The sequence below is a fragment of the Strongylocentrotus purpuratus genome, unplaced genomic scaffold (genome assembly GCF_000002235.5).
Source record: "Strongylocentrotus purpuratus isolate Spur 01 unplaced genomic scaffold, Spur_5.0 spur5_scaffold_20, whole genome shotgun sequence".
Taxonomy (NCBI): Eukaryota; Metazoa; Echinodermata; class Echinoidea; order Camarodonta; family Strongylocentrotidae; genus Strongylocentrotus; species Strongylocentrotus purpuratus.
This window is the reverse complement of record NW_022145606.1, coordinates 16,607,434-16,622,253: the sequence shown is the minus strand read 5'-3', so window position 1 is coordinate 16,622,253 and position 14,820 is coordinate 16,607,434. Positions and strand designations below refer to the sequence as shown.

Below are 14,820 nucleotides of genomic sequence, written 5' to 3'. Positions count from 1 at the left end.
CTTCTTTTGCTTGGATTCTCTTCATTTCTATTTTCTTCTATTCAATTCTTGTCTCTCTCTTCCTGTCTCACTTCTCTTCTTACTTTCTTTCTCCTTTTTCTTACTTTCTCTGATTTTCCGTTCTTTAGCCTCCTTCTCTTAAGTACATGTATTTTCCTTTACTTTCTTTTACTTTATCCCTCCTTTTCTTACTTTGTTTTACTTTCTCTTACTTTCCATTCCTTTGACCTCCTCTTACTTTCTTTTCCTTTCTCCATCCTTCTCTAATACTTTCTCCCTCCTTCTCTTTGTCTTACTTTCTTCCTCCTTTTCTTGCTTTCTCCTTAAATCTCATCTTACCTTCTCCCTTCTCTTACTTTCTGTTACTTTCTCTTACTTCCTCCTTCCTCCTACTTTTTCACTCTTCTTACTTTCTCTTAGTTTCTCCATCCTTTTTTTTCTTTTACTTTCTCCCTACTTCTCTTGTTCTTTCCATTCCTTTTACCTACTTCTCTTACTTTCTCTTACTCTCTCCCTCTGACTTTTGCTTACTCTCTCCCTCTGACTTTTGCTTACTTTTCCCCTTCTCTTACTTCCTCTTTACTCTCTCCTTCCTTCCTTCTCTTAATTTCTCTTACTTTCTCCCTCCCTCTCTTACTCTCTTTTACTCTCCATCATTCTCTTACTCTCTCTTACTTTCTTCCTTCTTCTCTTTATACTTTATTTTACTTTCTCTTACTTTCTCTTACTCGTTAATAATGAACGGTACATTGAAAACTGGATATAGTAAAACAACAAAAATAGTGAACAAGAAGATTCTAGGCGAGCCTATAATCTTCTTTGTTTGAGCTTCTTCTGAGTTTTGACAAATGTTTATTTTAAAGGGATCGTTAAACTATGTTAAATCTGAGAAGCACGGCCCTACATGTTATCGGTGTTGTTGATATGGTGTTAGATTGAAGCCGTAAGACAATTGCGCTTCAAAATGATCAAGAAGTGCCAAAAAAAGTAAAAACCTTTAAAGATGAAGTTGAGTTCTGGTCATGCGATTGCATTGTGAAAAAAACGGTGTGGAACCGACCAGAAAAGGTTGATCATCTAGCATATAAGAATTTGTGTGTATTGCAAGGTTCTGGAATCATCAAAATGATAAGAAATTTGGCCAAGTCTTGGTAAAGTTACAAACACTTGCACAAAAAGATGTATATGGGACTACACGAACACGTGGCGTAAAAAGCCGCCCCCCCCCCCCCCCCCCCCCGATTTTTACAATGTTACATGCATATTTAGAATATGAAGGCATTTGAAGAGCCATGCTTTTCAGGGAACATGTCTTAACTGATGTTCTTCCACACTTGCATAATAAGAATGATAACGCTCACAAATTATTTTTCACCTCTTCCCAGAACTCAACCTTCTCTTTAAGTGACCGGTTTTACCATAAGCAAAATTTGATTTCGGTTTTCAATCATAAATATCTTAATAATCAGACAGTGGCACAAACATTTCACTTGGATAAACTGTAAAATCATTTGTTTCTCTTTCTAGTATGGGGCTACGGCTTTCTGTTTGTGACTATTATCAACATGAGCGCATTTGGCGGTGTATGGATCATCCCACTCATGGATAAGAAGATTTATAAAAAGGTCATCATGTTCCTAGTGTCCCTCGCTGTGGGAACGCTCACAGGCAATGCTCTACTCAGTCTTATACCAGAGGTAATTAAGCACCCCCGTTTCACTAATTGGTACAGTCCTGAAATCCCTGACTACTTATTTAAAGTAAGAGGTAATTAAGCACCGCCTCTTTCACAAAATGGTACAGTCCTGAAATCCCAGACTTCTTTTTTAAAGTAAGAGGTATCGTACAGTATAAGCACCCATTATTTCACAATATGGTACAGTCCTGAAATCCCAGACTCCTTTTTTAAAGTATTAGAGGTACAGTACAGTCCTGAAATCCCGGACTCCTGGGGGACGTTTCATGAAACAATTAGTCAGTGGTTTTCACCATCTAATATCATGTTTACCAACAATTCTTTTGTCACCGACTATTTTCCAGGACTGTGATTGGTCAAATTTAGTCAGCGCTGACTAAATTGTCGGTGAACATGATATTAGTCGGTGAAAACCACTGACTAATTGTTTCATGATACGCCCCCCTGTTTTAAAGTAAAATCCTATACTAATTGCAAACCACTTTAAAAGAAAACAAAATAAATCAGAGAAGCAGGCCTTTGAGAGTGGTAACAAAATCAGACAAAACTAAAAGTTTTTGAGAAACATTTTTGAAACTTCACATCTCTATATACATGTAGTGTACGTACATGTATATGATTTACAAAATTGGCTGACTCTGTAATGTCACTCTGACGTAGTGCTAGACAACTTTCCCATTAGTTCCAACACACAAAATGACTAAAATGTAATTAAACAAAACAATTATGCGTTAGGGGGGTCTTTTTCAAGAGGAATAACATGCTATCTGTAATATTTATTGAGTAGTGCCCCAAGGGTGAAAGTGCTAGGGTGCGGAACAGAAAGTAACACGTCTAGATGAAATTAATTGTTAGCATTTCTCCCTCCGAACCTCTTTTATTTGATTTGATTTGATTTGATAAGGTTTTATTCGAATATTCAACAATACAGCTGGAGGCTGATACAAGTGAATTTATAGATTGCAAATATTGGAAAACTACCTTTAAATAGATCTATCTGTATACTTGGCACAATGTCATGACCTTCGTTGCTAGACGGTTAAGCAGGCTGTTCTTAACCAATGAGTCATGCCAAGAAGAAATGACTGAGTCTGGAGGTAACAAAACCTCAAAAATGTGGCTTTTTTTTTTTGTTGGTCATAAGAGGCTGATATGAAGAAGTACCGGTAGTGAAAAATAATGATTCAAGTACATTTTGTGTACAGTATTGTTGTGGAATATTAATTATTTGTGATTTTCACCTGCTGGAATTTTTCTCCTTGTACAGTGTACATGTGTATGTAAAGATGTACCTTGCCCTCTCCCTCCCCCCATACATTTATGTATTGGCAAATTTGAACAAAAATATAACTAGTTGTGACTTACATGTATATTGCAATTTCTTTTCTCTTATGTTGGTTGTCTCTGTATCTACCTCTTTTCTCACTCTGTCTCACACTTCTCTCTCTCTCTCTCTCTGTCTTCCTCTCTCTGTCTCCCTCTCTCTCACACATTTTCTCTCTTGTTCTTGCCTTCCCTCTTTCTCACTGTCTGACTCCCACCTCTCTCTCTCTCTCTCTCTCTCTCTCTCTACCTCCCCCACTCTCTCCCCCTTCTTTCTCACTGTCTGCCTCCCATTTCTCTCTCTCTCTCCCTCCTTCCCTCCCTCCCTCTCTCTCTCTCTCCCTCCCTCCCTCTCTCCCTCTCTCTCTTGTTCTTGCTATCCCTCTTTCTCCTCTATTTTCTCCCCCTCATTCCCCCCTTCTTTCTCATTATGTCTGCCTCCCACTTCTCCCCCCCCCCCCTCTCTCTCTCTCTCTCTCTCTCTCTCTCTTTTTTTCTCTCTCTCTCTTTCTCTCTCCCTCTCTCTCTCTCTCTCTCCCTATTTCTCTCTCCTCCCCCTCTCTCTCTCCCTCTCTCTTTTTCTCTTGATCTTGTTGTCTCTCCCTCTTTCTCCTCCACCTTTTCCCACCCCCCCCCCCCCCCAATCTCTCCCCCACACCAACTCTCTTTCTTTCTGCTCCCGTCGTCTGCCCCCTTCTCCCTCTTTCTCTGTGATCTACCCCTAATCCAATCTCCGTCTCTCACCCTCTATTTTCTCCCTATAGTCCCAGGGAATCTTCTTAGACGAGGCAGGTCATGATTTCATTTGGAAGAACATGGTCGTCCTGGGAGGCATCTATCTCTTCTTCAACACAGAGCGCATCCTCAAAATCATCGCCAGCAGACGAAGGGTGAGAATTTTTTTATTTGTTTTCCTTTTTTTTTCTTCTTCTTTGTTCTGTTCTTTCTTCGTCAAGTAATTTGTTACGTCTTCTTGTTTACAGTCATTACGTGTTTTAATGAATGTTGTCTCTGTTGGCCGCTATTATTCTTTGATCGTTTTCCATACTCTTTTCACACTTTCAGTGGACCTCTCCATTTCCTCAAAATATAAATGCAGTTAAATTTAAAAAATCAATTTTTGTCTTCCTCAAATGTATAAATTACTATTAAGATTTGTTTATTACAAATGTAACTATGTTTTGTATACATTTTACATTGTATTCCTTATTATGAATTGTATTGTTGGAAAATAAAAAATAAAAATGAAATGAAAATAAAATGAAGCTAGCTCATCAGCATCATTAGGCCTGTTTTCATCAGCTCAAGATTGCCAAATAACCCGCTATTTTAACTTTCCGATCACAAATTATCCAGCTAATTTGCATCTTCGTCAGCCTGCAGTTGCAATTAGCGGGATATTTGGTCGAGATAATCATCCCAAGATATCTTGGGCTAGTTTGCAAAATATCCCGCTATTTGTCCGGTGCGTCCTCACCAGCCCGAAGACTTGCACTATGCGCAGACGCTGAGCAAAATATCTCGAGATAATTTCTCGAGGTCGAGTCTCGAGCTGATGAAGCCGCAATTTGTAACTTCAGGCTTATTTTCCAAATCAGAAATAGCGGGCTATTTGGCAATCTTGAGCTGATGAAGAAATACTTGATGCTGTTCATCCTGAGGGCCCTGCAATTATTATTGCAGAGTGATTAATGTGAATTACAAATATATCTTGCATAAGGATGATAGTGATAGGCTGGGAGGGATAGACGGAGAGAAAAGTAGAGATACATGTACAAATGTAGGGGAGGGGGTAGAACTTATAACAATCTTTATATTTACGTACATGTACATGCATACGAACTCATATAATTGATTTGATTTGATTTGATTTATTTATTTATGTTTGATTTTCTTTTTCTTTTGCATTTTTACAAATATATAACAAACAAATATTGCAAATTCACACATGACAAAAGAATATATGTAGAATAAAGTAAGGCTGGGTGTAACTAATCGAGAACATCAAACAGGAGGGTTGACAAAATAAGCAAAGCTTGATAGTATGACTACCCTCAAAGGGTACATAATAATACAAATATGGAGGAACAAAATATTGGTAAAAGGGGGAAAAAACAGAAAAAAGAAGAGAAAAGAAAGAGGGGATGCACATCAATATTCACAGACTCTACTCGGTGTTTCATCAGTAATTTTACTATTTTGTTATTCTTTATATGATATATGTTTTCTTATGTTTACTTTGTGTTTTTATTGTATATGCACAGCCCCATTGTAAAACAGCTGAACTGGGCTTTTACCGTCAATAAATCAATAAAGCAAATCAAATCAGAGATGGGAGGGGGGGGGGGATCGAACAAAGCAAATAATCATGCTTGTGGGTAATTCTTTTTTGGAAAAGCATTTTTATCTTTATGACTCTCTGTTAAATTTGAAAATGGTTATCTCTTGTATTATCTTACATGAGAGAGCAAATTATATTGCTTGTGTGTAAAACAATTTTTGTAAATGTACTGTTTATCTGAATGACTCTCTGTTGAATTTGAAAATGGTTAACTCTTGTTTTATCTTACAGTAGAGAGCAAATTATAATGCTTGTGTGAAATTGCTTTTACACTGTAAAACAAATTTTGCAAATGTACTTTTTTTCTGAATGACTCTCTGTTGAATTTGAAAATGTTTAACTTTTGTATTATCTGATAGGATAGAGCTAGAAGCAAGTCTGATGTTTCTCAGCAATCAAGCGTCCAGGTGACCGCCATGCACAACCTAGACTCTAATCCAGACCGAATCGGTTATAAATTCACCTCGCCCACGGAAGCCATGGCGATGACGGACGCAAGAGAACGTGGTGAAGCAGCGAGGGCAAAAACAGCAAGTCAAGAGGTAGGACTAGGAGTGGTGTTGTTATCTAGATTTTAGATCCCTTTTCGGAACCGTCCCGTTAAAGATAAAGTTGAGTACTGGTCATGCGATTGCATTGTGAAAGAAAAGGTGTGGAATGGATCAGAAAAAGTTAATCATGTAGCATGTAAGTATTGGTGTGTACTGCAAGGTTCTTGAGTCATCAAAATCATAATAAATTTGGTAAAGTAACTAGCACTGTACACAGGAAGATGTATAAGGGACTACACAAATGGTGTCCGGTCTCGACACCTTGATTTCCTAATCTTTCTATGCTCATTACTCAGCCATTATACATTTTCTACCACAATTGTTTGGCACATGACATTTATTTGTAATCTTGAACATTCAGTGTAAGTTTTGTTTGATTCTGTGAGAATTTATTTTCATTTTTTACCAGAACTCAAGTTTATCTCTTACTTTTCATAACTCGATCCCAGATTGTCCCGGTTTCTGAAATTGCTAACAATCTTGTGTATGTATTAGGCCTACTACACTATTTCGTTTTTTCAACGTTTTTTTTCAAATTATCAAATATTTGTGGTGGTACACAAATATTAGAAATTGTTATATTTATGGATATTTCAGCTGTCTCTGAACCAATTTTGATCAAACAAAGATGATTTTGTCATTTAAATTGTATGTTCTTTCAATTGTACCTCCACAACCCCAAACCTCCAATTCTCAAAGAGTCAAACTTTATCTCATTTGCAGGCTTTGGAGGAAGGAAGAGGTTTACTTTATTCTACACCCTCAGGAGATGATAGTCAGGTAATATGATGGTAACTGAAATATTATACAATGTACATGTACAGTTTATCAATGGTAAATGTAAAGTAAAATATGAGGATGGATGAACTATTCTAGTTGAAGGGAGGCAAAGCTTTTGAAATGCTTACATACATGTACAAGGTGTGGCTTGGTGTCATGGTTGCATTTTAAAAAAAAACAGAATAAACTCTTCCAACAGCAAGAAAATTAACCAAGCAAAAGGAGATTATAGAGATAATGTGTGGCTGTTACATGTAGGAGCTAGAAAGGACTTTGTGTTAATAGAGTACCGAAGCCGTGACATCATGAAATTTATTTTTAGAATTTCTCAATTTTGTCTTCATTTTCCGAAATAGCATAAAAAATAATGTCCAAATGTCGAGAAAAAAAGATTGCCTATGGGAACTCAGTGTTATTTGCTCTGGCTCCTAATCGTTAGGAGCCAGAGCAAATAACACTGAGTTCCTATGGGGAGTATATTTATTCAGATGGTCATATCTCAGCCAATACTTAACATATTCAATTTGTTTTCGACATTTGAACATTATTTTTGAAGCTCTTTTGGAAAATGAAGAACAAATTGAGAAATTTTTAAAATAGATTTGTGATGACGTCAAACTTCACCACTCTATGTATTAACTCCATTGTGGTACATATCTGTAATGGCTTTTTCATCATTCAACCATTCAAAATTATTATAGCAACAATCAGGGATTGAGAGGATTTGATACGAATTTTCATTTGTCCTTTTCTAAACATTTAATCTAGTTTGAAGTTATGTATGAATACATACTTGTACAATTATTTATATTGTTTTCATGTATCTTTCAACTGAGTTTTCCATATTTGTAATAATTATAAGAAAAATATTCATGTACCATGTGAATGAAGTTTTCTGTGTCCAGTCACACAGTCGTAGCCTGCGCAGTTCCACAGATAAATTATTGTTTCAGATTCCCCATGGCAAAACTAAAGTAACTCTCGGGGACCGTGCTTTTGCTATTGCTGCCCCAAAACTATGGAATAGCTTGCCAATAGAAATACGAAGCACTCCATTTCTCAATGTTTTCAAATCCAATTAAAAAACTTATTTGTTCAATTGAGAGATCTTTTTTTGTAGAATTTAGTAAAAATGAGCTCTTAACCAGCGCAGCTGAATATCAAGCTGTGTTATATAAATTTATTTAAAAAAAGCTGTGCTATATAAATTAATTATTATTATTATTATTATAAATGCAAATTCAAACACAATACCACTTCATCTCTTTGATCACTCAGATATCATCCCTTAGTGCGATCTGTATAAAAAACACAGAGAACGATGAACCTAAACCAGATTCCATCCTCACAAATCACAATGGCAACGGTAACCACAACAAACACAATGGCCACGCCCACGGCAACGGGGACCATGCCCATGGCAACGGTGACCACCATGGTCACTCCCATGCGCAGATATACGACGGTAACAACATGATCGCCACAGTAGCCTACATGATTATCTTCGGGGACGGACTTCATAATTTTATCGACGGTCTGGCGATCGGGGCGTCGTTCACAAACTCTGTCTACCAGGGGATCAGCACATCCGTGGCCGTCATCTGTGAAGAATTCCCTCATGAGCTTGGTAAGTGAGCAAGGGCAATGTCTAGTTGAATACAGACCAGGGGGGTGTTTCACAAAGATCCTAAGTTGAACTTAAAAATTATGGAAAGACATTAGCATCTACACATTGTATGAAAATATATTGTAAAAGTTATTTTAAAAGGCATAAAATGTTGATTCAAATCACTCATATTTTCTATTATCAAGGAGATTTCAAGTTCTTGATGGGGAATTTATGAAAAGCCTAAAATACTTCCCATTTTTTCCTTTTGAATATATTTTATTTTAAGGCTACAAATGGCTCTCCATAATATTTAAGTCCAACTTAGAGTTAAATTCAACTTGGGATCTTTTTGAAACGCCCCCCAAGACACTAGATCATTTTTGTAATACAGTCAAACCTGTGTTTATTGTGGTAACCTCTTTATGAAGGCCACCTCTCCATAGTGGTCATGCATTTTGTCTTCCTGGAGAGAAAACTATGTGTTGTAGAACCTGTCTAGAAAGGTAACCTGTCTACAGTGGCCACTTTTCACAATTTTCTTGGGTGGCCTTTATAGACAGGTTTGATGATCAGACCTGATAAAAACCTGATTTAAATCGGTTTCCCAATTTTTTTTTATTTTTCCCGATTTTTTCCTGATTTTTTTTCTTCTTCCCGATTTAAAAAAAAAAAAAAAAAAAAATCACTTTTTTTTTTTTTTTTTTTTCTTTTTTTTTTTACCATTTTTTTTTTTCTTCCCTATTTTATCCTGATTTTCCCGATTTCCCTCTTATTTTTTCTATTCTTCCCTATTTTGCCCTGTTATTTCCCAATTTTGTCCCAATATTCTTACTCGAAAGGGGGGAATGTTGCTAGATGCCATTTTTTCCCCCGCGAATCCTCTTCTTTTTTTTTTTTTACTCAAAGGGGGCGTGGTTTAGAGGGAAACAAAAAACCTTTTTTTTTTTTAGTGCTCACTATTACCCCTGGACGATATAATCAGATTTAATACATCTTTGTGACGTGCCATGATACAAATTATTTTACCCACTTGGTACCAATAATTGTGTCTCACTTGTCAATAATGGGTCAATACCTTTTGCTTCGTAGTCCTAACAATTGACCAGATGTCCATACAAAGAGCAAAGAAATAGCACACACGGTATCAAGTTTTGGTCTGTAATCATCGAGAATTTCAAGTTAAACAGTTTCAAAATGCAAACAAGAATACTTCATGAACCTGAATTCAAGAATCACTCATTACCCATATGTATTTAAATAAAAATATCTATATCATAGACATTGCCACTGTTATCTAATTTTTGATGATTGTTCATTGTTATGTTAAAATGTAATTATTTTGTATGTATTTCTATATTCATATACATGTATGCACCTTCAAATGTCTGAAAACAAATATTTATGTATTTTTAACATGACAATAAATTACCTTGAATCTTGAATCTTTTTGCAAGACATTTCATAAGAAAATTGTAGTGATCAACAAAAAAAAACTGAAGAAAAAAAGCTGATCAAGTTAGTACTACACATCGCCATCAATAAATGATAATGCTGCTGCCTGTATAAGTGGTCCTTACTCCTGGAAATGCTTCTTTTTTTTTGGAAGGGGGCGGGGTTCTGAAACAATTACTATTACACACGAACGTTGTATTCTCTATTTTGTCAAGAAAGAGTAATGATGAATTTCATTCAATGGTCCTTTAACAGGTGACTTTGCCATCCTTTTAAATTCTGGGATGACCGTCAAGCAAGCCGTATTAGCAAATTTCCTGTCCGCCTGTACCTGCTATGTGGGCCTTATCTTTGGGATCATCCTGGGAGAGAACTTCCATGCCAGCGAGTGGATCTTTGCTCTGGCGGGAGGCATGTTTCTCTATATCTCCCTGGTAGATATGGTGAGTCCCCAAACAACTATTCCCTGGAATATTGACTTGAGGGAGATACCAGGGGAGTGTTTCACAAAGGCTAAGATCAACTTAACCCTATTTAGCCCGGGCTATTTTGAAACTGCATAGCCCAGGGGGGGCTTCTCAGGCCCCCCCCCTGTGATCTCGGCCGTGAAATGCCCGATCGCCGCGAAAATTTGCATACATGTCAAGTGAAGTGTATAGAATACTATGGTAATTTCAATTTTTTTGAAAAATTCACTCATTTGCATATTTATGGTAATTTATGCAAATAAGGTCATTAAATTCACATTTTTGCCCATAAATCAGACATTATTCATATTTAAGCATTCTTTCTCACTACATATATTTGTTAGACCATTTGGAATAATAATACAACACAAAAATTTGAAAAACCAGGGTTATTCCTTATGTTATCTATTGTTTTGATAATTTCTTATGTATTTCTTTGTTTTTTTAACTTATGTATTTTATTGTTTTTGTTGTTTTATTTCATTTCCAACTATAATTCAACTATTTTGACCCAAAAATAAACACCTAAAATCTAAACAAGACCAAATAACCAATGTTTTACCTCTTTATTTGAAAAATGAGATTTCCATATGTTTTGTACACAAATCACAAAAATGAGCGATTTTCGGGCTGACATGCGAAGACAAAAGGACACGTGACTTTGTAATGGTAGGTCCGATTTTCGAAAAATTTCTTTCAAAAGTTGCGCAAGACTCGAAAGAAAAAAGTCACAAAATTTCAGTGCAAGATTTTCTTGCGTTAAAAAATTCTCGCGAAAAATGTCGAGGGGGGGCTTCTCAAGCCCCCCCCCCGGGCTAAATAGGGTTTTAAGTTGGACTTAAATATGACAGGCCATTCATGCCATTGGTTGCTCTCACCATTTGTCTCTTAATTATGATCTTCAGATTTTTAAAGAAATCTAAAGAGCTCAATTCTGTAGACGTGTGACCATGATCTGTACGTCCCTTGAGAGACCATTGCCAGTAAAATGATGAGAGCAAACAGTGTCATGAACGGCCTGCCATAGTTAAATCCAACTTAAAGTCAATCTTAGTCTTTGTAAAACACCCTCCAGGAAATATTGCCCTTACTGAAATCACATTGACCAAGTCGAAGACAAGTCGTTTTAATTGCATGGTAAAATTACCACGTATAGGTAATAATTTTTGATAATGATAGATTATGATAAACTTAATTCTCATCATCATCATCATCATCTTTATGACAACTACCTTCAAGTTGATCATTATCTTCATTACATCCATCATGAGTATCTTCACCTCTGTTACCACCTATATCATCGTTCTCATCATCATCATCATCAACACTTTCATCATTACCTCTTCAACCTTCATATTGTCTCTTTAGAGCCATAAGGGCGTTAACTCTGTGCCAAAGTTGATGCGTTATAGCCTTTCCAGAGCTGCCAACCATTCCGTTTTTGCCGGAATTACTCTGTTTTTTCCTTCAAATTACGGTATTACGTTTTTTCTTCATAAAATACGTTTTTTAAATAATTTTTATAATTTTTTATTTATTTTTTTTTAAATCTTTTTTTTTATTTTTTATTTTTTATTTATTTTTTTGTACATACCGCACGTCAAACAACTGCCCTAAAATGGTGATTTTATCACAAATTGAATACAGAACTAATTTTAAAACCTACTTGAAGAGAAAAATATTTCTCAAAAAGAATGAAATGCCGATAATACCAAAATAACCACAAAAAAACTACCTGCTTGTATGGAAAAAACAGCATGATAAATGAACATTTCTGCATTGGAAGTGTGTCGCGCGTGGTTGTAAGTTTCGTTTTTATGGATTCCTTTTTATTGCTTGAAATTCCTTTTTTTTGCCATCATGATTCCTTTTTTTGGTCGCCCAAGGTTGGCAGCTCTGCCCTTCTGGCTCCACACAAGTGATATCATCATCACCATTACCAGCACAAGCATGCATCATCACCACAATCATCACCTGGGGGGTGTTTCACAAAGGTTCTAAGTCAAACTTAACTCTAAGTTGGACTTAAATATTATGGATAGCCATTTGTAGCCTTAAAATAAAATATATTCAAAAGCAAAAATTCAAGTATTTTAGACTTTTCATGATTTCCACATCAAGAACATGAAATCACCTATGATAATCGAGAATATGAATGAATTGAATCAACATTTGATGCCTCTTAAAATAACTTTTACAAAATATTTTTAATGATGCTAATGGCTTTCCATAATTGTTAAGTCTAACTTAGAGATAAGTTCGATTTAGGATCTTTGTGAAACAACCCCCAGTACCACTACCACCAGTACCATCATCACTATCATCATTACCAGCTTTACTATCATCACCACTATCAGGGAGAGAACTTCCATGCCAGCAAGTGGATCTTTGTCGTAGCAGGAGGAATGTTGTCATTATCATCATTATCATCTTCATATTCATCACCAGTGCCACCACCTTCATCACCATCATAATGATTTTCATGACTACCACCACTGCCATCATTATCTTTACACTTACTGCGATCCTTAACATCATCATCACAATTACCTCTACCACCATCACCATCATCTTCATCAGGACCACCACCAGCCTTACTATCATCATCATCATCATCATCATCATCATCATCATCATTACCATCATCATCATCACCATCATCAACATCACCATCATCATCATCATTACCATCATCACCATCATCATCATCATCATCATCATCATTACTACCATCATCATCATCATCATCATCATCATCATCATTATTATTACCATCATCATCATCATTACCATCATCATCATCATCATCATTACCATCATCATCATCATCATCATCATCAACATCATTATTACCATCATCATCATCATCATCATCATCATCATCATCATCATCATCATCTTCATTGGGACCACCACCAGCCTCATATGATTATATCCACCACCATCATTATCCTCATCAGCACTTCATTATTGTTGCTGTCTTCTTCATCATCATTCCCAACATGAAAAGGAACAAGATCCTATTGTATTTTGTTACAATATAAATTTGAAAATGTGTAAAGTCTATATATTCTTCTCTGTTTGTATTCCGTTCCAGCTTCCTGAGATCAACAATGTCGGAGGAGGAGACCCACACCACGAGGATCAAAGAAGCATCCAGATCTTCCTCATCCAGAATGCTGGACTCCTTTCCGGGTTCGGTCTAATGTTGATCCTGGCCTTGTATGCAGGTCAGATCCAGGTCTAACTTCCAAGTATGGTCTAGACTAGGCCACTTTCTGGTCCTGGAACTTTTATGCAGGTTGGATTCAGATGTAACTCTGAAGTGTTAGTTTTCAGCCTCTTTCATGTTCTGATACGTTCATCTCCTTCCCTGTTGAGGGCAGCAAATTCCATCCAAGAATCATAAGAGAGCATTTAGACTGCAAGTAAAAACCATTGGTTTTTTACTCCCATTCCCAAGTTTTGTCTAGAATCCTGGCATCAGATTGGCTGAGAGCCCTGGGGGTGGTTCACAAAGACTAAGATCGACTTTCAGTTGGGACTTAACTATGGCAGGTCGTTCATGCATCTCTCACCATTTACTGGCATCGGTCTCTCAAGGGACATACAAATAATGGTCACAAATCTACAGAATTTACATTTTTTGATAATTCATTGTTGATAGAAAAATATTATCTAAAGATTATAATAGTAAGAGCAAACAGTGGCATGAACGGCCTGCCATAGTTAAGTCCATCTTAACCCTAACTGTACTGGGGGGGGGCCTGGGAGGCCCCCCCCCCCTCGACATTTTCGGAGATTGCGCCGCAACCGCTTGGAATTTTGAGTTGTCGTTTCATGACTTTTTTCCCTCAAGTCTTACGCACATTTTGATACCATTTTCGTCGAAATCGGATATACCTGTAAGGCGTTACATAACAATTAGTATGCGCATGTCATCAAAAAAAAAAAAAAAAAATGAAAATCGCATCAAAATTTACATAAATTATCATTATTAATTACATTAAAATAACTTTTTTGTGTTAGAAAAGAAGTTTCATATGAATAATGAGTTTCAACATTCAAAAAGTGGAGTTTGACACGTTTTCGGTAAAATGCATAAAATTAGCGCATTTTGCATAATTAATTAGGCTAACGAGAAAAATTTGCATATTCGGAGAAAACTAATTATACCATCTTGTTCCTTACGTAAATATCTACAAACATGCAAATTTTCGTGTTCATCGGACAATCGACGGCCGAGATCATAGGGGGGGGGCCTCCCAGGCCCCCCCCCCCCCCCCCCCCCCCCCCAGTCAGTGGGTGCTCAAAATAGCCCAGTACAGTAAGGGTTAAAGTCAATCTTAGTCTTTGTGAAACACTCCCCTGGTCAACTTTCAAAGTGAAGTGGAAGATGCATTTTTGGAGGCTGTTTTAAGATTTGGTTCCTAGTATAGTAAGGAGTAAGACGTGCAAGAGCATCACTATTTAAAAAGCATTTCATATTTTTAAACAAATTGGCTGAAGATTGAATGAATTAGGAAAAAATTCATCATTATAGTTTAGCATCATCATATTTTAGCATCCATTTTAATGTTTTTTCCACGCTGTGGGGTCGG

General features: G+C 36.6%; 1 protein-coding gene across 1 annotated transcript in view; it reads left to right on the top strand.

Annotated features, from left to right (window-relative positions):
* The window catches only part of LOC763759 (zinc transporter ZIP14), a 27,444-nt gene extending 13,614 nt beyond the window's left edge, over positions 1–13,830 (top strand). Inside the window, exons 4-10 of the mRNA XM_030992877.1 lie at positions 1,528–1,697; positions 3,784–3,909; positions 5,720–5,902; positions 6,635–6,691; positions 7,970–8,318; positions 10,008–10,195; positions 13,317–13,830. Of these exons, the coding sequence (XP_030848737.1) occupies positions 1,528–1,697; positions 3,784–3,909; positions 5,720–5,902; positions 6,635–6,691; positions 7,970–8,318; positions 10,008–10,195; positions 13,317–13,466 (1,223 nt within the window). The 3' untranslated portion in view covers positions 13,467–13,830. The remainder of the gene's footprint in view (positions 1–1,527; positions 1,698–3,783; positions 3,910–5,719; positions 5,903–6,634; positions 6,692–7,969; positions 8,319–10,007; positions 10,196–13,316) is intronic.
* Positions 13,831–14,820: the final 990 nt, after the last annotated feature.